Here is a 23,543-nt window from a genome sequence, read left to right as displayed (position 1 = left end):
GGATATGAAAAATTAAAACAAACTTTGTTACTAATACAGGATTAAATTAACTTTAACATCATACAAGAAATAGCTTTCAATTTAAACGATGCTTAACAATAAACGTCACACTTTAACTTCTAACTGAGATCTTCTTTATCTCCAACCAAGCAAAAACCCATCTTGGGTCAAAACCCAGTTTTAAATAGAGGTAGCAAACACAGGATTACTTGCCAAACATTGGGTAGAGATCTTTTGAGACTGCTTGAAAAGAGAGACCTGACACCCTGTCAGAATATTACAGAATCTCTGGCTGTATTCTTCAGAAACTGCTTCTTTGCTCTCCTTCCAGACAGAAAAAACAAAAGTGAAAACTCCACACCTGAGACTGCTCAGCCCCTGGCTCCTCCCATTAACTACATCATCTCAATCCCACTAACTGGGTTATGACCATTTCACTAACGTTAAACACAATGTCTCTAAATATCTACTCCCCAGGGAACCTTCTTTTTATAAACAAAATCCCATTAGCCCTATTCAGGTAAACAATATACATAGTTGGAATGAATGATGATCTCATTGTTTTTTACAATGCTTTAATTACCTTCTGCAGGCCCAATGTCTGCCTGTCTTTTAAACCAGGATTTTTACAAACATTACTGCAGCAGTCACATACACACACTAACCCAGGCTTTTCTTAACTGCTACTGCACTACATACTTATAATAGAATATATATATGAAATTCCTACATTCACCATAATCTTCAAAGGACTTTCATTGCCGAGTGACATTCATGCCACACAAGTGCCAGGAAATGACTGACTCCAGCAAGAGAGAATCTAGCCATCGCATAATATTTTACAATTTCTCCCCGTGTCTGCGTGGGTTTCCTCCGGGTGCTCCAGTTTCCTCCCACAGTCCAAAGATGTGCAGGTTAGGTGGATTGGCCATGCTAAACTGCCCTAAGTGTCCAAAGTGATTAGGTGGGGTTACTGGGTTACGAGGATTGGGTGGAGGTGTGGGCTTAAGTAGGGTGCTCTTTCCAAGGACTGCTGCAAACTCGATGAGCTGAATGGCCACCTTCTGCACTGTAAATTCTATGATTCTACAACCTAGAAGGATAAGGGCACCAGATGCATGGGAGCAACACCATCTGCAAGTTCCCCCTCAAGCCATTCACCAGCCTGACTTAAAACTATTATTGTTGTTTCCTTCACTGTCACTGGTCAGCACTGTAGACTGTGGTGGTTCAAGAAAGTCACCCTCAAGTCCAGGACAATTGGGAATGGGCACAAAATGCTGACCTTGCCAGTGATATCCACATCCCACGAAAGAATTGAAAAAATGCTTCTTTTTAAAAGTGCAATTCAGTAAAATATTTCCTTTGTCTTTGTTAGAAAGAGTTGGAATCTGCCTGGGGAGTTAAAGTGTTTGACAGATATTCCATTGTCCTTCACATCTTCCGTTGCAATGCTCGGACCAAAGAGGCCAAACTGCAGATAGCGCTGGCTGAGATCCCATACTTGAGGTAAGGGTTTGATTCTCTACACCTCCCCTAAAACTTTAACAGTATTACGGTGCATGATCATAGTATGGGAGGGATGGCTGGTACCATCAATTAAGACAAATTTTCCTCTGTGCTACAAGACAAGGATATGAATTTAATTTGTACGTGAGTTTGTCGGTTCGCTTTTAAGAATTAGAAGATTAGATTTAGATGCTTTAATCCAGTTCCCAACTTGCATTCAAATTCATAGCATAGTCTGTAAATAGGCATTAAAAATTGTGTCTCACTCAGATGTCATTAGCTTGTGTTTCCAGTTTGCCAAATAGGAAAAAGTTTGGGCGTTTGAGCATGTTGTCAATGATTTGCTTTTCACAAATCAGAGAATAGAGTGCAAGTTGAAAAGTTTTACTTTCTTCTAGCACATCTATTCATCTTAATAGCTAGTGCATTCAACAAATAGGTCTACAATGAATGTGAATGTCCTTGTATAAAACTTCCAGCAATCACAAAAAGAGCTGGTGAACATGGGCATTTGTTTTGCGATTGGAAATCACAGAATCTTGGAAAACCAGCTCACTGTGGAAGTATGCTTCATGACCGGCACCTGTTTCTGTCCTCCCATTCCCTGAATTCCACTCCCAAAACCTGAAGTGCTCGCTGATATAAATGCTAATTCTTTTCAGCTTCGGCTTGGGTCACTGTCTGTGCGGAGTCCGCACGTTCTCCCTGTGTCTGCGTGGGTTTCCCCTGGGTGCTCTGGTTTCTTCCCACAAGTCCCTAATGACGTGCTGTTAGGTGAATTGGACATTCTGGATTCTCCCTCAGTGTATCCAAGCAGGTGCCGGAGTGTGGCGACTAGGGGATTTTCACAGTAACTTTGTTGCAGTGTTAACGTAAGTCTACTTATGACACTAATAAAGATTATTATTATAGTTGTCTGATTGTGCTTTGCTGAAGGAATCCCGTATGAGAGATTTCACACCAACGTACAAAAACATTATGTTGCATCACATCCGCATTAATACACATAATTTCTTTTTTCATTTTAATTTATTCTTTTTGAGCATGATTTTTATTTTTACACATGCGCTACTCTGGGCATGTTTTGCAACAGTGTGTTCCAAAGACGACTTGCAGCAACATGGCTGCTTCTGATGGCTACATTATGCTGTTGATATATTTGAATATTTACTTTGCCCTAATTTGGCAGGTCCCAGCTGAAAAATGAAGTGGCTCACTTAGACCAACAAGGCGGTGGCTCCAGGTACATTATGGGATCAGGTAATATTCCAACTGACATAGGTTTGCTATATTGGATTATTGACCAATATTATCAATTCAATCCGTTAAATTCTTGCAGTGCTCCAGATCGAGCCACGCCTCGAGTCAAACTGTTCCAGTACAACTAAAGCACTGTTGCCTGCAGGGCAATGTGGAAAATTGCCCAGTGATTCCATGTCCACAAAAAGCAGAACAAATCCAACCGTCGGTCTACTCTCGATCATCAGCAAAGTGATGCAGGTGTTATTGACAGTTCTCTCAAGTGGTACTGACCCAGCAATAACCGGCTCACTGATGTTCAGTTTGGGCTCTGTGAGGGCCATTGATCTGATTAGAGTCTTAATTCGAACATGGACAAAAGAGCTGAAAAAGGAGGTGAGAGTGACTGCCCTTGGCATCATGGCTGGATTTGACCAAGTGTGGTATTGAGGAGCCCTAGCAAAACTGAAGTCGATGGGAATCGGGAGAAAAATCTTCAGAACAAAGAAGTTGTGTTTGTTTGAGGTCAATCATCTCCATTCTGGTGGAAAAGCAGGAATTCCCCAGGGTAGTATCCGAGGACCAACAAACTTCAGCTGCTTCAATGACTTCTAATCCATCATAAAGTCAAGGAATGGGGATTTACGTTGATGTTTGGACAAAGTTCAAAATTTCGATATCGAAGCAGTCAGTATCCATAGGCAGCAAGACCTTAAAAAGCTCTGCGGCATCCAGGACAAAACAGCCCACTTAACTGGCACCCCTCCACCACTGAGGCACAGTGGTGCCAGTGTATCCCATCTACAAGATACACTGCAGCAACTCACCAAAGCTCCTTCGACAGCACCTTCCAAACCTATGACCTCTACCACCTGGAAAGACAAGGGCAGCAGCTGCATGGGAACACCATCATCTCCAAACCACACACCATCCTGACTTGGGACTATATCATTGTTCCTCCATTGTTGCTGGGTCAAAATTCTGGAACTCCCTCCCTAACAGCACTGTGGGTGTTCCTACATCACATGAACTACAGTGGTTCAAGAAGGTGGTTCACCATCACCTTCTGGGGCAATAAATGCTGGTTGAGGCAGCAATGCTCACGTCCCAGGAACAAATAGCCAAGTTCAGAAAATGTAATGGTTGTCAAAAATATTCATAGAATTAAACATTGCTTTCAATTTAGTAGATTTATAAGTGTTTAGTTTTTGGAGCAGAATGAAGTTTCAATCATGTCCGGTGCAGATATTGTTGTGGGTTTATGGAAACCTTGCACTCGATGGCAAGCTAATGAGGGGTTCACTTGTTTTAATCCACTCACTGTTTCCAGGTGAGACCTTCATGGAGGTTCAGCAACGCCTCCTCAAGGAGAGGGAACTGAAGATTAGAGGGATGTTGGAAAAGCTAAAGAAGAAACGTCGGTTGCTGAGGACCCAGCGTAAACGCAGAGAGTTCCCGGTTATTTCTGTCATGGGCTACACCAACTGTGGTGAGTTTCTGTTCTGCTTTTTTCAGGAAGCAGCCATGATTACAGCTGTGTGACTCAATGCTCATGAGGATAGATCGAGATAGTCAAAAATCATGGCAGTGTAGTTTCCTCTGTTGCTGAATTTTCTCAAAACGCTAAATATAAAGTGGGCAAACATTGCTCATGTGCAATCAGATTAAATATAAATACACACTTCCCCTTGGGTCTTATGATAAGTCTGGAAATAGTGATTTCTCTCTTCACCAACAGTTTCTATCGCACGTTTTAAGGAGAGCCTATGCAAAGGCAATTTGGCCATCCTAGAACAAGCACATTGGATGTGAAGGGCAGTGGGGAATTATTTTAATGTTTTGGATGCTATATAATAGTGTAAACACAACAGGATAATTAATTAGCATAGAGCCAAAGGTAAATGCTAGGGTATAAATGTTTTTGCGGGTGGTACAACAAGCAAATATAATTATCGTCACAGCGCCAGAGGACCATAGGCTGCCCTCTACTTTGAGGGCTGACTGGTGGTGATTTAACCTGAGGGTCACCACACCTCAGGCAAGGGGCAAGGTTGAGAAGTTGGAACCTTCATGAATAACCTCAGCCAACGCGGGAATTGAACCCGTTTCCTGCTGCTAAAATTGGGAATCCTGATCAGGCGGAGAACCCCGTATCGGTGCAAAAACAGGATCGGCGGCAGATCCGCCCCCAGTCTCAGCTTGTGCCATAACAGCTAAGTGCTTTCACCTCTTTTCCAACTGCAGAATACACTTAGCATTGTTTAAGTGGCCAGTATCTGTCGATCAGAACAAGAATGTTTATAAACATTGCAGTTAGCATCAATTGAGGGTACTTCAGGTGCATTCAAACGTGAAAGGAAAGAAGAATAAATAAACCTCCTGGCAGCTGTGTTTAAACCATTAAGTTAAAGGTACTGCACTGTGAAATTGAATGAATGTTTAGTATTTCAAAGGATCTCCGGGGATTTAAAGCCTTTTCAAGGGTTGTCGGCTTTTTAGGAAGGCTCGGACACTTCAAAAAGCAGCAGTTTTAAAAGCAACGGGCTGAGGGAGAAGTTGTGAGGAAAGAGAACATTTTCCTGGCTTGAATCTTCAATGAACTGTTGAATCTACTCATCAGCTGTCAGGCAAAGTGAGAAGGTCACTTCAGAGTTTAAACAGATCAAACAAGGATGAAGCTTTTGAACAGAGAGCTGCCTGAGATCACAATGCCAAGAGTGATCTTCGGGTTGCCCAGGGCTGGAAGGGGCAATCCAGACATGGGACCCTCATCCTTAGGGAGGGTCCTGGGGCCAACCCCTAGGACCCTGGGAGGGGGAGGGGGAGGGGGGAAGGGGGGTGGGGGCTCCCCTGCAGCCTGGCAGTGATAAAGGGGCACGTGAGCAATGGGTGAACCCCCATTGACCCCTCTCGGGGCCCATTACGCCAGGCTAGAGTGTCACTGCCAGGGTGTCAGTGCCATGGTGCCAGGGGGCAGTGCACGGTTGGCACTCGGGGTGGGGCCTGAACGAGAGGGCCAGGTGGGAGGGCTGGGGAGGTTGGGTTGCACTTGAGTGTGTGTGTGTGAGAGGTGTGGGGGGGTGACCTATTCTTCCCGTGGTGGGTGGAGGATTCTGCTCCCTGATGAGGGGTTGGTGATGCACCTCTTGTCAGCGAGAGAGTCAACATTTGTATTGTGAGGAGTGGTGGGGGGGAATGGAGCCTGTCTCTGGAATCTGGGATCGGGGCACCTGTTCAAAATGGCAGCCCAACACCACTAAGTGCAGGGAAACCGGCATGTTCGCCACTATGCAGCATTTTGCACAGTAAAAGGCTGAGAATGCCACCTCGACGTGCTCCTAGTGCTAGCAGGACACGGTCCCGATTCTCTGCAGGCGGGAGCATTTATTCTCTGGAACAGAGAATCCTGCCCATTGTTTCCTTTGGCTGGGGAATCTAGATCAAGGGGGCAGAGTTTCAGGTAGGGTGCCGATCATTGAGGACTGAGACGAGGAGAAATTACTTCACTCAAAGGTTTGTGAGTCTTGCAATTCTCTATCCCAGAGGGTCATGGATATGTCATCATTGAATATATTTAAGGTTGAGATAAGAGTTTTGGTCACTCAGGGAGTTGAGGGATATCTGAAGCGAGCGGAAAAGTGGAGATGGAGCCCAAGATCAGCCATGCAAGTATTGAATGGAGGAACAGGTTGGACATGCTATATGGTCTACTCCTATTTCTTATGCAAATCCGCCTTCCCTTGCACAGTGCAAAGGAACACCATAATCTGTTTCACAACTGATGCATTTTGTATCTTCCATTCAGGCAAAACAACCCTGATCAAAACACTGACTGGAGACACGGGCCTTCACCCAAGAGATCAGTTGTTTGCTACCCTTGATGTTACCACCCATGCTGGCTTGATGCCAAGCCGTTTGATGGTCCTTTATGTTGATACAATTGGATTTCTTTCTCAACTTCCCCACAACTTAATTGAATCCTTCTCAGCAACTCTTGAGGATGTGGTATATTCAGTAAGTTTCAGTTTCTGTCACGTATTATCTGCTTGGGTCAATATATATATTTTAATAAAGCCACAAAACCTGTAACCATTTTCCAGGTTCTGTATTTTAGCTTAGCTGATGAACTTAGCTAGGAACCAGTAAAGTCCCAGGGCAGGCCACGGCTCAGTAGGATCGGCTTGGTCGAGTGCTATATTTGAAAATCAGCTGGGGTTCAAGCACCGGATTGAAGTGGAGCTCAAAATAAGAGCAGGATCAGGTTTGGCTGTGGTGGCTTTGTACGTCCATGCCAACCTCACAAGGCATTTTCCCCATTGAAGGTCCCAGCTAACAACCTGCTCATCATGAAGTGTAGCTCAGTATGGCTCTCTCTCCAGAGAACCACAGTGTCTAGACACAGCTGGTTTCCTTGCAGTGTAGGCTGGGTAAGGAGACTCATTTTAACCCAACTCACCAAGTGGGAATCCATTGGGGAATAAAATTGGGCAGGGTATAAAAATCAGAATGGCACCAAATCCAGTCAGTTTACCGACAGCTGGGTTAAGTTAAAACCATTCGCAAGGAGTTTGCTTTGAAGACAAATTGCTGTCTGGTATGTTTTCAGAAATCACACTGATTCTGCCATCATATTACAATATCAGTTGATCTAAAAGTATTGCCGAGTGACAAATGGGAATTCAGCATAATACAGCATAGTACAGTAACAATTTGGTCTCTACACGAAGCAAGAAGGCTTATACAAAATCTGTTCACTACATTGCATCCAGTCCACAATTTTTACAGAAGCCCTTAATTTTTCCACCACTAAAGTTCAACTATGGTGCAAAATGGTAGACTAGAACCCCAGTATAAATACCTTGTCCTCCATGCCTGTCTGATACGATATGGTTTTCAAAACACATTCTTTGAATGATCAAGAACGGTGTACTTGTTTGTTTTTATTGGCAGGACAATGGGAAGGAAGGCAATTAGTATTTCTGAACTCCCTTCTGTCAGCATGTGTTGTATAGAAATGAATGAAAAGTACATTTAAAGTTGTGCTAAATAGTTCTCGCCAATGTTAGCCTTCTTCCAGAAGACACATCGAGTCTACGCTGACCCTCTGAAAGAGCACCCTGCCTATGCCCACTCACTCGCCCTATCCCCGTAACCCCATCTAACCTGCACACCTTTGGACTGTGGGGAGAAATCGGAGCACCCAGAGGAAATGTGTAAACTCCACACAGTCACCCAAGGCCAGAATCGAACCCGGGTCCCTGGTGCTGTGTTTTACAATGACCATTATATATATGCTATGATTGTATATATGCTGTGATTTTCCAGCATTTTCTCTTTGGTTTGGGATTGTAAATATGCTGTTTTGTCGCTATGGAATGCTGTTTAAGATGGCCTGACATCTTAGTTCACTTTTTATGCTTGGCAATGTATTAAGGATGCTCTCAAACTATCATATTGTGCTTAGCTAGAATAATATTGGCTACTTACTTTGAGAGGGATGTCCAGATCCCGGAAAAAGTACAAACGGGATTCCAGGAGATAATACTAAGATGTGAGGTGATGTTATAAAATCTGTGACACTTCATTAGGAGAAAGAAGGTTAACAGGTGATATATTATGAAAGGTTTCAATATGGTAAATAAGGAAATACTATTTCCTTCGATCAGTGTATCTGTAACTGGAGGGTTGGATATGTTGTAATATTTTGTGATTCTAGATATAATGGGAATAAGCTAGAGGGTATTTGTTATAGGTGAATGACACAATAAATCAACATTGCACCAACTTAGTTCATATAAACATTTTATTAATATCTGCCTCATTTCTCCGCCCCTCCCCCCTGCCCCTGCCTCTTTCTATCTGTATCCAGGATGTAATAGTCCACGTAAGGGACATCAGTCACCCTGAAACCAACAATCAGAAAGTGAACGTACTGAATGTTCTCCGGAATCTCCAGCTCCCAAACCAGCTCTTGGATTCCATCATTGAAGTGCATAATAAAATCGATCTCCGAGAGGGGTAGGAACAGTATGATTTTCATGCATTTTAAACAGCCAAAATAATGTGTGCATGTCTATCACCGAGATACTTCTTACTCTGTTTTAGTCAAAATCCCATGTAAAAATCTACATGGATTTTAATCTGATGTAATGTCAAATGATGCATTTGTAGGTGGAAAAATTGGTATAACAAATATAGATTACATGTATCAATAGTTGATGGTACCTTTTTAGCTATATCAGTGCTCACTGGGTACCATGCAGCCCTATAAAGCAGGCAACCCCTGATCTATCCTAAATTAGGTCATCTCCATACTAAGCCCTACATTAAAAATATTCAAGGACACTGCTTTTACTGCCTTTTGAGGAAGAGAGTTCAGAAGACCCGCCACTCTCTGACAAAAGAAATTTCTCCTCAGCTCTTGACTTAAAAAAGCGACCCATTATTTTTGAACAGTGTCCCCTAGTTCTAGATTCTCCAACAAGAGGAAACATCCTCTCCATATCCACCCTGTCAAGACCCCCAGGATCTTAAAGGTTTTGACCATGTCGACCCTTACGCTTCTAAACTCTGGTGGATACAAACCTAACCTCTCCAACTTTTCCTTATAAGACAACCGTTCCATTCCTGGTATTAGTTTAGTAAACCTTCTCTGATCTGTTTCTAATACATTTACATCTTTATTTAAATAAGAAGAGCACTTCTATACACAGTACTTAAGATGTGGTGTCACCAATGCCCTGTATAACTGAAGCACAACTTCCCTACTTTTGTATTCCCCTCGCAATAAATGATAACGTTCAATTAGCTTTCCTAATTACTTGCTGTACCTGTGTACTAGCCTTTTGTGATTCATGCATTGGACACCCAGATCCCTCTGCACTTCAGAGCTCTGCAATCTCTCACAATTTCGATAATAGCTTTTTTACTCTTCCTGTCAAAATGGACAATTTCACGTTTGCCCACATTATACTCCATTTTCCAGATTTTTCCCACTCAATTCAACTATCTATGTCCCTTTGTAGCCTCCTTACATCCTCTTCACAAGTTACTTTCCTACCTATTTTTGTGTCATCAGCAAATTCGTCCAAGTCATTTGTAAAAAATTGAAGACAGGCGCTATGCGCGGTGACATACCAGTTGTCACATCCTGCCACCCTGAAAAAGACCCATTTATGCCAACTCCATTCCCTGTTAGCTAGCCAATCTTCAATCCATGCCAATATGTCACCCCCCACACCACAAGCTTTTATTATCAGCAATAGCCTCTGATCTGCACCTTATCAAATGTCTTCTGGAAATCTAAGTACAGTACACCCATCGGTTTCCCTTTATCCACATCACAGAATTCTCAATAAATTGGTAAACCTGATTTCCCTTTCACAAAACCATGTTGACTCTGCTGATTGCCTTGAATTTTTCCAAGTACCTCGCTGTAACATCTGACAATACAATACTACTTTATCCCATTGCCAGATATGGTAGTTTAGTTGAACCGAGATAACAATCTGACGTCCATGAGTCCAACATCCCATCAGGGGAAGATGTGAAATTGAATTCAATAAATCATGTCGTTTATGATCCAGCTGCAGAAAAATAACCATGAAATCTGCTGGATTATTGATTATTGTTGGGAAGCTGCCACTCCTACTATGGTTGAGCACATACGTGTCTCTGCAGTCGACATTACATGGTTAACGCCTAATGCCCTCAAGGAATTAGTGCGGCCATTATTTCAAGAAATATTTGGAAAAGCACTTAGCATGCTGGCCATAGACGTGTTCATTAGCTTTAAGCAATGAGAGACAAAAATCAGTTAAAGACTAGAAATCAAAAATTTGCAAGTTTTACTCTCTCCGTCAAGTGACCTGAAATATTTCTTCTCTACCTTCCCTCCTTCATTTTGAGAGTTCGAGAGTCTGACATCCAATGATCTGAGAAAGAGTAGATTATTTAGCTATTAAACCAATCACAAGATAGATCAGACTAAGCAGGTCTTTTCCTCTTATTCAGTGTCATCCTTCTAGAATAACAAGATTGCCATCTTTTCACTGTCTCTCGGTGTTTCTTCAATAAATTAGACTTTTTAAATATTCTTTCATGGAATGTGGGCTAGGCCAGTATTTATTACCCATCCCTATTTGCCCTTGACAAGGTGGTGATGAGCTGCCTTCTTGAACCGCCTTCTTGAACCGCTGCAGTCATTGCAGCGTACGTACACCCACAATACTCCTAAGAAAAGAATTCCAGGGATGTGACCCAACAACAGTGAAGGGACGACTATATATTTCCAAGTCAGAGTGGTATGTGGCTTGGAGAGGAACTTCGGGTGGTGGTGATCCCATGCATCTGCTGCCCTTGTCCTAGATGGCAGAGGTCATGGGTTCAGACGGTGCTATCTAAGGAGCCAAAGTGAGTTGCTGCAGTGCGTCTTGTAGATGGAACACACTGCTGCCACTGTGTGTTGGCGGTGGAGGGAGTGAATGTTAAAAGTGGTGGATGGGCTACCAATCATGCGGGATACATTGTCCTGGATGGTGTTGAGCTTTGAGTGTTTTTGAACCTTTTACAGGGTCTGGATGTCGCTGGCTATCCCAGCATTTATTGCCCATCCCTCGTTGCCATTCAGAAGGTGGTGGTGAGCTGCCTTCTTGAACTGCTGTAGTCCCTGAGGTGTAAGTTCACCCAGTGCTGTTAAGGAGGGAATTCCAGGATTTAGACCCAACGACACGAAGAAAGAGCAATATATTTCCAAGTCAGGATGGTGACCAACTTGGAGGGGAACCTCCAGCTGATGGTGTTCCCAGGTATCTGCTACCCATCTCCTTCTAGATGGCAGTGGTCGTGGGTTTGGAAGGTGCTGCCTAAGGAATCTTGGCGAGTTACTGCAGTGCATCTTGTAGATGGTAGACACGACTACCACTGTTCATCGGTGGTAGAGGGATTGAATTTGGGGTAGCAATCAAGCGGGCTGCTTTGTCCTGGATGTTTTCAAACGAATTGTGTTGTTGGAGCTGCACTCATCCAGGCAAGTGGAAAGTATTCCATAACACTCCTTGTGCCTTGTAGATGGTGGAGAGGCTTGGGGGGGGGGGGGGGGGGGGGGGGGGGTGCAGGAGGTTAAGGGGTCAGGAGGTTAGTTACTAACTGCAGAATCCCCAGCCTCTGACCTCTTGTAGCCACAGTATTTATACGGCTGGTCCAGTTCAGTTTCTGGCCATCCTTCCCATCAACCTTTTCCAGCTCAGACTCTGTAAATGTATGGTTTCTTTTCCCTTCATTAAAGATATGAACCCACAGATCCAGACGCCGTCGCAGTTTCAGCGCTTCATGGACTCGGCATGGATGAACTGACAAAGAAAATCGAGGAGGCAGTTGTGCGAGTGACAGGAAAACTGATCCTCACGATTGAAGTAAATTTGGCTGGCCCTCAACTGAGGTAAGAAGGAAATCTCAGTGCGAGCAGAACTTGCCAGAAGCGCAAACGGCTTTGAAACAAATTGTTTTTCAAGTGCAAGTTCGTGAATTTGAAAGAAAAAATGTAAACAGTTAAAAATTGAACGAGTGAGGGCTGTTCATTTGGGAGCGTGTGGAGAATGGTCTCTGGCAGACTCATGTGTGGAAAGGCGAAGTTAAAGGTGCTGACGTGTAACACTGCTTCTTTTTATCACCCCAGCTGGTTGTATAAGGAAGCTACTGTGCAGGGAGTGGATGTTTTGCCAGAAGATGGTTTGGCCAATGTGAAGGTGATCATCAGCAGCTCTGCCTATGGAAAATACAGGAAGCTGTTCCAACCTTGAAGGAGAAGGGATGACTTTCCAGGGTTGAGGATTTGATTTTTTTTTTCTCAGAGAAAAAATGTATACATGAATAGCACCTATTTGCCTCGCTGAGAAACATCTCCACAATAATTCACCGGTAACAAGTCTCTTTGAAGTTGTTCTATAGGCAAACGTGGGCAGTTTGCACACAAAGCAATGGTTCACTAACAGCCAGCCAATTCTTTTGGTGGTTTCCTCTACAGGAAGACTGTTGATCAGGATACTGGAAAAAAAATCCCAGCTTTTTCTATGGAATCTTTCATCCATGGGATAGGCAGCCAGAACCTCAAGCTTGTCTCATTCCCTTGGACAAAGTTTTATTTTTAAAAATGAAGCTTCAAGAATGCAGTGGCAATATCGTAAAGTCAGTGCAGAAAGCATGATGATATTCCATGATAAGCAGTGAATGGGTCGATAATTTAAATGAAGTTAAGAAGGTTCATAAAAATGATTGTTAGTGGTTAGCACTCCTGCCTCATGGCACCGAGGTCCCAGGTTCGATCTCGGCTCTGGGTCACTGTCTGGGTGGAGTTTGCACATTCTCCCCTTGTTTGCGTGGGTTTCGCCCCCACAACCCAAAGATGTGCAGGGTGGGTGGATTGGCCACGCTAAATTGCCCCTTAATTGGAACAAATGAATTGGGAACGGCAGTGGGAATGCCGTAATTTGGCTGGGTTAGGAAAATGCAACTGGCCAAGGTTCTTGTCCCTGATCAGCATCCAGTGATACCTGCTGAAAAATGGTGCGGACACACAGAGGCTTTGCGTGAACATGGCCTTGGCTCCTGGTGTGATGTTCCGATAGTCAATTAATCTCCCATCAATAACTGGCTTTACCGATAAAAGAAATGTAAGAACTTCATTCATTACCCCTATTTCCCTGAAGACAAAGTTGGAGCGGGAAAATCTTTTGAGTGTACTAGCAATAAATACATTTCAACACGGACAGCAGATGGGTTCATGAGTTTTATTGTGCATTGATGCAATATGTAACAGTTATTTCCTTGCCACGTATACTTCTTTCAGATTGTGCACATTGCTCCAGATCGAGTACTCGTGAGGCTGTGGAGTAGAAATAATGACTGGTTGTTGAATACTGTAACTTCTTTATCTGTTAATCGTTATAAATAACATGAAGGGGAGAGAAACAAGCATTATGAAGAGCTTGTGGGCTTGGTTCTGCACCGGCAGTGGGCAAACCACATTCATTGGGAGTACAGCTGAAGGAAAAAAAACGACAATATTGGTTCACCAATGTTGTGTTTTAGTTAACATTAAGAAAGCCATTGACTGGAACAAGAGAATTAACCTCCACCTCGCCACTCTAAATGTCTTACCCTCAAAAGGCAAACAGTCTTGGTTTAACATCTCATCTGAAAGACCAGACCCTTTTTGAACATAGTAATGTCTCACACACAGTAATCACTACTTCATCTGTTTTTGAAGGGAACTGAGCATTTTTTTTAAAAAACAGAATGGATTGTGCTCTGGAATACGCTGTCTGAAGGAGTGGTGGAAGCAGATTTAATCGCAACTTTCGAAAGAAAATCGGATAAATACATGGAAGGGAAGTTGTAGGGTCACGGGAGAGAAGGGGAGTGGGATTAATTCGATAGCTTTTTGACAGGGCTGGCACAGGCATGAAAGGCCAAATGGTCGGCTTCTGTGCTGTATGATTTTCTAATTGCGAGAGAGAAGCCTCCCCCGGGCTTCCCGATGGGCATTGCAGATCTCGCGAGGCGTCGCGGTCTCGTACGGCTAAGTGAGTTTGAGAACCCACTTAACCTTGCCAACGACGAAACTAACCTATATCAGCCTCCCCAGGGAGACCCCAGCCCAGCGCTGATTAATACTAGTCCATATAAATGTCGACAAAGCGAAACAGCACCAAGAGAGTCTCCCAGGCCATTGGATACCCTTGGGTGGTCAGGGACAATGCAGGGTGGCCCCTGGCACTCCCCAGGCACCTTGGCACAGGCAAGAGCACTGCCAGGGTGGCAGTACCTAGGTGCCAGGGTAGCACTGCCAAGGGTCAGTGCCTGAGGGGGGCCATGCCCATGAAAGGAGGGGTGAAGGACGGGTATGAAATGCCTCTGGAAAGTTGGGGGGTGAAGGGTGGGGGTTATGGAAGGAGGGCGGCCCGAAAGAGGGCGTGGGAAGGCCTAAAATGAGGGGCCCATAGCAGGATGTCCTCACGTGGGGGGGCTGTGGGGTAATACCCTTGTGTGAGGGGGTGATGGCATTGCCCGTGGGGAGGGGGGGACCTTAGAGATTGGGGCACCTTTTCAAAATGGTGGCTTGATCTCCAAGGAGCCGGTCTGGCCAGCGAGTTCAGCTCCCCAGTGATGAAACAAATTCTACATGTGGGCTAGCCCAGAGAGAAACTTCCCCACGGCCCGAAAAAGTGACAAAGTGTGGTTAGATAGCAGTGCAGAACGCCCAGCCAAACCCGCCTGAAATCACACTTGGAAACCTCTAGACTTGCTAGGGCAGTGCCAAAGGATCCTTTAGATGCATTTGATCCGAGAGAGACATGGCCACGTTTAATATCACTTCTACAACACAGCATCTGCAACAATGCAGCACTCACTCAGTGCTGGATTATGAATTCAATTCCTAGCATGAAAATGTCATTGCAAATTACAGAATTGGCCTGGAATGTTATGCCTACCTGGGACTGGCTATCGATAGGCAGTTAGGGGAGGGAAAACTGGGCATCATAGTACATGCCTGTTGCCTAAGCACCTTCCCTGGGTTTTATCTGGGGCGGAGGAGGCATCAAGCACCCTGCTCATCCATGGGACAATAAGGCCCTCACTGGCCAATTAGTAGCCACTTGAGTGCCTCCTCCTGCAGCCACTGGTACTTTATGCAAGGCAGCAGGTGCCTGATACAGGTGTCCTGGACCCTTACTGCTCGGCTGGGTGTACCTCCTTTTCAAGCCACCTGTGCTCCCTTCAGACTATTTCCCCTACTCCTTCTTCCTTGCAACTGATTGCTATACCCACTGTGCCTTAACAAACCCAGCCTCCCTCACCAGGATCTTCCAGACTCATGGCAGCTCTTCGGGGATTGCCTGTAGTCTCAGCATGGCCACCATTGCCAATTGATTGGCTGGCAGTCCCGTCTCAAGCGCGCTGGTTATTAATTGACTGCAGGCTGACACAGCCAAGCAGAAACGCAAAGCAAGACCACTGCCTCTGCGTAAAATTTCAGCGTTGAATTTGACAGCTCTGTCACAAAGCTGAGACAACTCCCGATAGCTTGCTCACAAAGTGAGCAAATATACCCTCCAATAATCCTTTTACAAACCTGCAGATTTCCAGCATGTGCAGAATTTCACTCTTTTTAAATCAATTTGTTATTCAGAGCAAGTACAGCAGGTACCAAATATCCAGCTCCTATGAAATCTCCAGCAATTATATTAAAACAGTGCTTTCCAGGTCCTGGGCCCTGTTTCTTAATCCAGTCACTCAAATATGGGTAATTAGGGAAAGTCAGTCTCTTCAAAGAGCTGTGAAGGTGAGTCAGGATATACCACCAATCTTCAGTCAGGTTTATGCCAGCAACAAAAAATCCATCTGAGAAGGAAAGATAGAACTGGGATAAGATGATATTCAGCAAAAGGTAGTTATGAAGAAATTACAAGACATTCCATAGAAAGTATTCCAAAGCACATTGACCCTTATTAAACCTGACCTTGATGTTCTGGTTGTTAGACACTTTAAATCTCCTCCCACTCCTACTCTGACCTCTCTGCCCTTAGCTTCCAACACTGTTCCAATGAAGTTCAACGTCATTTTAAGGAACTGCACCTCATCTACCGATTAAGCCTTGCAGACTTGACATTGAGTTTAAAATTTCAGATCATGACCACTGCTCTTACTTATGGACAGCAGGTACTGATAATAATTGTTTTTTTTTTTTACAATTTTCCCTTTTGCCTTGCACAATCATCCCTTTCATATCAACATGTGAAATAACAGCAGCCTTGAGCCCACCCCGCCATTCAGTAAGATCATAGCTGATCTGTTTGTCTTGAGTTCCAAATTCCCAACTACCTCTGATAATCTTTGATCCCTTGTCTAACAAGAATCTATCTACCGCCGCTTTAAAATATTCAGTGACCCTCCACCTCCATGACCTCCTGAGTTCCAAAGTCACACAACCCTCTGAGAGAAAGCATTTCTCCTCATCTCTGTCCTATAAGGAGAGCCTCTAATTTTAAAAACAGTGCACCCTCGTTCTGGACTCAGCCACGAATGGAAATATCCTTTCGACATTCACCGTGTCAACAGCGTTCAGGATCTTCCATACTTCTCTAATTTATTTAATCTCTCCTACCTTCCACCCTACTACAGACCTTCACTTTTATTCTTTCCTCCCCCACCTCCTTTCCCTCCCTCTGCTTGGTTGAAACCTGTTCTATCTCTCACCTTTTCTGGTTCTGATGGAAGGTCATCGACCTGAAAAGTTAACTTTGTTTCAGATGCTGCCTGACCTCAATATTTCCAGCATTTTAGTTTTTACTGATTAAAATATTTTAGCGGTAAATTGTTGCAACTAGTATTTCTCCTGTTTGTCTTCTCTTTCTCCCTTAAGGATGTTGCCTCCCACTAGGGAATGCTTCCACAGGACCCAGTACATCAGGCAAAATAGTTATTCATGTGTACACAGATAGTTTGTAGCAATAGGGTAATCAATCGTGCAGGAGTTGGGGGTATCATAGCACCTTGCCCTTCTCCCAATAAGGCTTTTCCAGTAGGGGAACCCTTAATATCTCTCTCACCTGTCAATTTAAGGCTGGGGGGCATTGAATCCAATTATAGCACCCCAAATATCACTTTAACGAAGATCAGCACACACATGGGATAAAACCCAATGCTTTTCAATCTGCATGGCTCAATATCACCCAACAAAATAGCATCTCAGAATGGATTTTCCAAGTGTACACGGTGAGTAATGTTCAATCTTGGGTAGTGCGCCGAGGATTTTCCGATACTAGATCCAGATCCACAAGTGGGCGAGACTCCCTGTCAGCAGGGCAGTCAGAATCTAAGCCCTCAGCTTGTGTTACTGATGTAGCAAAAAGCAAAGCAGATTGGCGGTTGTGGGTTTCTCCACATCAGACATTCATTCTGTTTTTGGGAGAGATTGAAAGACCAAAGCTCTCCTGTATTTCTGAAACCCATGTCTAATTTCCCGGGCCTTCGTAAAAATGCAAGGCAGCTGTCACATTTGGAACACTCAACATTATTAAGGGGTCATATGTTCTGTACCTGGTCGTCCAACCTGTTTCTGGGTTTCTAGGTACTGGACGAGCAACTTAGGATCATATGTATCTGCCCACCAATAAGGCATTCCAGGCCAAAGTTCCGGATAATCTTTTGCAATACTGTCATCGTAGGAGATGATGACTTGGCAGCCCAACTCCCAAAGCCTTCGTAGTGAAACAAGTTCCTATTAACAGAAATCTGCATTAAAGATGCATCCATTAATTGACCCAGCAATTAATCAGTCTATAGTAGAATTTAAGTCTCCCTGGTACACACTCAGGGCGTGATTTAACAGGGTATTTCTCAACGCCTGCAATGGCGAGAACTATCCCGCTATCAAACGGGACTTTTTTTGCCTCATCGAGGAACTTCCAGCACTGACTGGTTCAATCTCCTTATCTCAATCTAAGGTAACAAACTGGCAGTGCCAAGTTGCCCAGGTACCAGCGAGTGTGCCAGGGTACCACCCTGCCCAGAGCCCGACCACTAAGGAGTCTTTGATGGCTTGGTAGACTCTCCCAGGTGCCATTACGCCTGGTCCACGTTTGTGTGGACCAGTGCTAAACGGCACCATGGCGATGTCTCCCAGGCATGGCCGTTCAATCCTGGGCCTTGGGAGAATACTGCCCAGACATAATTAAGTGAGCCTAACTACTCACTTAAATATGCAAATCTGGATCCATCCAGTGAGGGCGAGATCCAGATCACGTTAGAGGCCTCTCGTGAGATTTAACAGCCTCATCGCGTCCCGAGTCGGGCGCAACAAGGCCATTTGGTCGGGTCCTCAGTTTCCTTTCTTAGTCGTGTACATTTTCCTTCATCAGATTTTCTTAAATCAACTTTCACAAAATTAGTACACAAGTTTTTTTAAAATTATGGTTTTGGCAATTAAATAAGTTTTTTTTTTGTTTTTCTTTTAAATTTAGAGTACTCAATTAATTTTTTCCAATTGAGGGGCAATTTAGCGTGGCCAATCCACCTACCTTGCATATCTTTGGGTTGTGGGGGCGGAACCCACGCAAACACGGGGAGAATGTGCAAACTCCACATGGATAGTGACCCAGGACCGGGATCGAACCTGGGACCTCGGCGCCGTGAGGCTGCAGTGCTAACCACTGCCCCACCAAGCTGCCCTTTACCAATTAAACGAGTTGTTCACCAATGCAACATTGTTACTTACAACAGAAGTCTTGGGACATATTTTGGACCCAAATAAGTTCTTCATTTCCTGAATTAACTCATGATGTTGTTGCTTGTTCATCGCATCAAAGAATCTACAGGCCAATATAACCACTTCCTTAGGATGAGTTTCCAGCCAGAGTCTAAATTCCTTCAAAGCCTCCTTTAAAACACATTTCCAAAATGTGAATTGCACCGAATATAAGGTACGCAATTGTCAGGCTGGTAAAAACACATTTAAGTTAATCACTGTTTTATACAAGCCCTCCTACTCACTATAACCATGCTGGTGTTCTGCACTATGAGATTTGTCCTTTGACCTAGGTTTCAAATAACTTGGTAAGAATGCAGACAGCAAAATGGCACTCCAGTGAAACATGTATGTATATTTAGCATCAGATTTCCTGATATTTCAGTTCTTTTTCTGTTGGACTCACCAGGACTGTGACAGTTGTAAAGATCCCGTGTATAAAGTATAAACAATCAGATGTGTCATTTGGTTTATGTGCAATCCTTAGGTCGAAGAATCGAATACCTGCTTCCAGCTGTTCAGTTATACTAGATTCCTATGATATAAAGAATAGCGTTTAGTTATGAGCTCCTTTTCACCATGCTACATAAAATTAAAGCATTACATGTATGTGGGGCGCGATTCAACGGAAACATTTCCAAGTGTCATTTTGGGTGCAATTACAGGGTGTTTCTTGCCGGCCACATTGGCGAGATCGCAGCCTGTATCTAACGGCACTTGGTGACGGAACTGGGCCCCCACGAGCCTCTCGCCATTACTGGCTGTCTCGCCATCTGATTCGCCTAGCTCACACCCCAGCGTCTTGCAACTATCAAGGGGGAACTGCTTTTAAACACTCACCACTCGCTCCCAGTCAACACACAGCTCGCTTTGGGGATGCTGACCTGGATTGGCTTCCCAACGCTATGAATGAGAGACGGGACATCCTGTTCTCCCCTGGGTGGCAGCGGCTGTCAGTGTGGGCAGGAGGACCAGCGTCCAATGTCGGAAGGAGACCAACAACCTCCACCGAGCTGCAAGGGTAGGTTTCCACCTCGTTCCTGGCATCAGTTACCCTGCCATCCCTCCCGCTGGCACCTTGACACTGCCTGCCTGGGTGAAACTGCTAAGCTGGCAGTGCCAGGGGTCGGGCCCGGAGTGCCTTGTCGATAAGGGGAGGACGGGGGGGGGGCTCGGACCCCAGAAGAGGTAAGTTGGGTGCAATGGGAGGGGGTCCAGAGGCCTCGGTGGGGTGGCTGAGGGGCTGCCTTTAAAAATGGTGCCCCGATCTACAGGTAGCCTTCCTAAAGTGCTGCCTTGCTGAGGCCAAAAAAAGAACAGCAAAGTGCCGCAGGTCCCGAGAAACACCCCGCTAAACTTGCCCGACACTGGACTCTTTCTCCTGTTGAATCGCGTCCACAAACCCATGTGTCAACACTGGATATTAACCAGTAATATGAAATATTGTGTTAATGTAAATAGGGTGGCACGGTGGCGCAGTGGTTAGCACTGATGCCTCACGGTGCCGAGGACCCGGGTCCGATCCTGGCCCCAGGTCACTGTCCGTATGGAGTTTGCACATTCTCCCCATGCCTGCGTGGATCTCATCCCCACAGACCCAAAGGTATGCAGGGTAGGTGCATTGGTCATTAAATTGACTAAATTGCCCATTAATTGGGTACTGCAATTTTTTTTTTAAAAAAGAATAAATATCAACATGAGCCCTGCGGGCCATAATTAGTCATTCCCTTAACAATGCTAGCTGCATGGGCTGTGTTAAAGGTGACTGATTTGTACAAGGAACTGTCATTTTTTATAAAGTTATGCAGTGGGTCAGATAGTCACTGGCCAGGCAGCTCCAGAGACATCACTGGATTCCAGTCCAGATGGATGCGATAAAGCCTTATATGAAATAAGTCGAGATAACCTTGATCCAGTTCCTACTGGGCACAAAACTGTCCCCAATTTGAAACTAAACTAGTATTGATTGAGGCTACAGGATGGAAAATAATGTCACAGTGGTACTTGTCAGAGGTTGCAGCCAAGACAATTTATTGAACAGATTAAAAGGAATCTTTACTCTGCATCTAACGAGGCTAAACCCTGGAATGGTTAATATTGACAACTGAGATGCAAATTAGACTGCTAAAGTAATTTGCAAAAGGTGCAACTTACCTGTGTCCTACACCATTTATATATCTCTGGTCGAGTGATACAGGGAATGACATGATCCAAAAAGTTTAAAATCTTTTCGGAAGGTTTGATAGGAGAGTTTAAGTCTAAGCAGTAAGTCATCGAGTCATGGCTTCCTAGAAGAGAACAAAAATATTTCTAATGTCAAAAACTTGTAGGATTACTTCATGTCAATCAATTGTAACCCTGCCAAAACATTACTTACACCATAAACAAAGCAATGGATAAGATTTGCCTATGTTCCTCACTACACTATATCTGAATGGTTCTCCTTCAGCTGCATGTCCTAGTTACAGCCTCTCCAAGTGTCCTTCAGCCACTACCCCAAGCTCTTGTTGTTTCACAGTTCCAGGGTCCCGGGTTCGATTCCCGGCTTGGGTCACTGTCTGTGCTGAGTCTGCATGTCCTCCCTGTGCCTGCGTGGGTTTCCTCCGGGGGCTCCAGTTTCCTTCCACAATCCAAAGATGTGCAGTTTAGGTGGATTGACCATGCCAAATTGCCATTAGTGTCCAGAAAGGTCAGGTGGAGTGACTGGGTTCCAAGGATAGGGTGAAGGTGTGGGCTTAAGTAGGGTGCTCTTTCCAGGGCGGTGCAGACACAATGGGCCAAATGGCCTCCTTCTGCACTGTAAATAAATAAATTCTATGATTCTTTGTAACTCTCAACTCAAACTACATTTTTAATTTTTTTTCCAATTAAGGGGCAATTTAGTATGGCCAATCCACCTACCCTGCATATTTTGGGTTTGTGGGAGTGATACACACGCAGACACGGGGAGAAGTTACCTTCCCAAACGCACACTGAATGGGTTTTGAGTAAGTGAAAACTATGCCCCTGTTCTCAGCAAGGACCAAGTTGAAGAACTCCACACGGACAGTGGGCCGGGATCGAACCCGGGTTCTAGATGGCGTGAGGCAGTAGTGCTAACCACAGCATCACCGTGCCGCCCTTACTCAAACTACTTTAACATGCCACATCTCTTACTTCCTCCTTGAAAAGCAAATCCCTACTAGTTTTTCAAATATTGCTACACAATCTTTTTAGTTTGCCTATACAGGCCCTTCATTGAGCATCTAATGCAATATATGCAGCCCTCACAATAAAGTGCTCCATCGGACTATTGGCCTATTCAGTTACTAAAATGACATTTGAACACTGGAATCAAGCCAGCAATGTCTCTCATGATTCTCATTAACTTGCTGCAAAATCATTCATGGTTCTTCAACTTGGTGTTTGCTGAGAACATGGGCGAGGTTTTAACTTACTCAAAACCCATTCAGTGTGCGTTTGGGGGGGGGGGGCAATTTCACTTGGTTTCTCCTGATGCCACTACAATGGGTTCAGCCACAGGCTGGACTCACTGTTTGTGCTGCTATGTCTTTGTACACTGCAGCAGCTTCCATAAAAAACACTGAGAATGGGCAGCACGGTGGCGCAGTGGTAGCACTGCAGTCTCATGGCGCCGAAGTCCCAGGTTCGATCCCGGCTCTGGGTCACTGTCCATGTGGACATTCTCCCCGTGTTTGCGTGGGTTTCGCCCCCACAACCCAAAGATGTGAAAGGTACGATTTACGATAGTGACATTTAAGGGGTATCTTGACAAATACATGAATAGTATGGGAATAGAGGGATACGGACCCAGGAAGTGTAGAAGATTTTAGTTTAGACGGGCAGCATGGTCGGCACAGGCTTGGAGGGCCGAAGGGCTGTACTTTTCTTTGTTAAGGTAGGTGGATTGAACACGCTATATTGCCCCTTAATTGGAAAAAATGAACTGGGTACTCTAAATTTATTTTTTAAAACACTGAGAATTTCACAATAGAGCTCTCTGAGTGAGTGCTAGAGAGTGTGAGAATTGGATAAGTACTTGAGAAGGAAAATGTACAGAACAAAGGGGAAAGAGCTGGGGAGTGGTATTCATTGAATAGCTCCACCAAACAGCCAAAAAATACAGAATGGGCCGAATGGCCTACTGTATCATTCTATAATACACTTAAGCACGGATTCCAAAAGCTTCAATCAATAAATAGAGGAAGAGATTAACTAAAGTAAGTGGGAAAGCAGGCAGTGAAGAGGAGATAAAATGTTTACAGATGGATATAGATAGGCTGGGAGAATGGGCGAAGATTTTACAGATGGAGTTTAATGTAGATAAGTGTAAGGTTATCCATTTTTGACCAAAAAAAGAGAAAGGCAAATTATCTAAATGGAAAGCAGATTCAAAATGCGTCTGGGCAGAGGGATCTGGGGGTCTTAGTTCATGAATCGCAGAAAGTCGGTATGCAGGTACAGCATGAAAGGCTAATGGAATTTTAAT

At 44.4% G+C, this 23,543-nt stretch overlaps 2 protein-coding genes across 6 annotated transcripts in view; one reads left to right on the top strand and one right to left on the bottom strand.

Annotated features, from left to right (window-relative positions):
• gtpbp6 (GTP binding protein 6 (putative)) overlaps positions 1–13,516 on the top strand; it is a 33,619-nt gene extending 20,103 nt beyond the window's left edge. Inside the window, exons 5-11 of the mRNA XM_072477273.1 lie at positions 1,379–1,509; positions 2,699–2,769; positions 4,079–4,237; positions 6,554–6,762; positions 8,618–8,766; positions 12,035–12,187; positions 12,425–13,516. Of these exons, the coding sequence (XP_072333374.1) occupies positions 1,379–1,509; positions 2,699–2,769; positions 4,079–4,237; positions 6,554–6,762; positions 8,618–8,766; positions 12,035–12,187; positions 12,425–12,548 (996 nt within the window). The 3' untranslated portion in view covers positions 12,549–13,516. The remainder of the gene's footprint in view (positions 1–1,378; positions 1,510–2,698; positions 2,770–4,078; positions 4,238–6,553; positions 6,763–8,617; positions 8,767–12,034; positions 12,188–12,424) is intronic.
• Positions 13,517–13,521: 5 nt separating this feature from the next.
• The window catches only part of plcxd1 (phosphatidylinositol specific phospholipase C X domain containing 1), a 46,274-nt gene continuing 36,252 nt past the window's right edge, over positions 13,522–23,543 (bottom strand). For all 5 annotated transcript variants that reach the window (XM_072477279.1, XM_072477280.1, XM_072477281.1 and 2 more), the window contains 6 exons: positions 21,209–21,342; positions 19,461–19,589; positions 19,025–19,186; positions 17,848–18,028; positions 15,881–16,149; positions 13,522–13,630 (listed from right to left, as the gene is read on the bottom strand). In XM_072477279.1, coding sequence (XP_072333380.1) covers positions 15,917–16,149; positions 17,848–18,028; positions 19,025–19,186; positions 19,461–19,589; positions 21,209–21,342 — 839 coding nt within the window. In that variant the 3' untranslated portion in view covers positions 13,522–13,630; positions 15,881–15,916. The remainder of the gene's footprint in view (positions 13,631–15,880; positions 16,150–17,847; positions 18,029–19,024; positions 19,187–19,460; positions 19,590–21,208; positions 21,343–23,543) is intronic.

The sequence above is a fragment of the Scyliorhinus torazame genome, chromosome 15 (assembly GCF_047496885.1).
Source record: "Scyliorhinus torazame isolate Kashiwa2021f chromosome 15, sScyTor2.1, whole genome shotgun sequence".
Classification (NCBI taxonomy): Eukaryota; Metazoa; Chordata; class Chondrichthyes; order Carcharhiniformes; family Scyliorhinidae; genus Scyliorhinus; species Scyliorhinus torazame.
The sequence above is the reverse complement of the archived record's forward strand: the minus strand, read 5'-3'. Positions and strand labels throughout refer to the sequence as shown.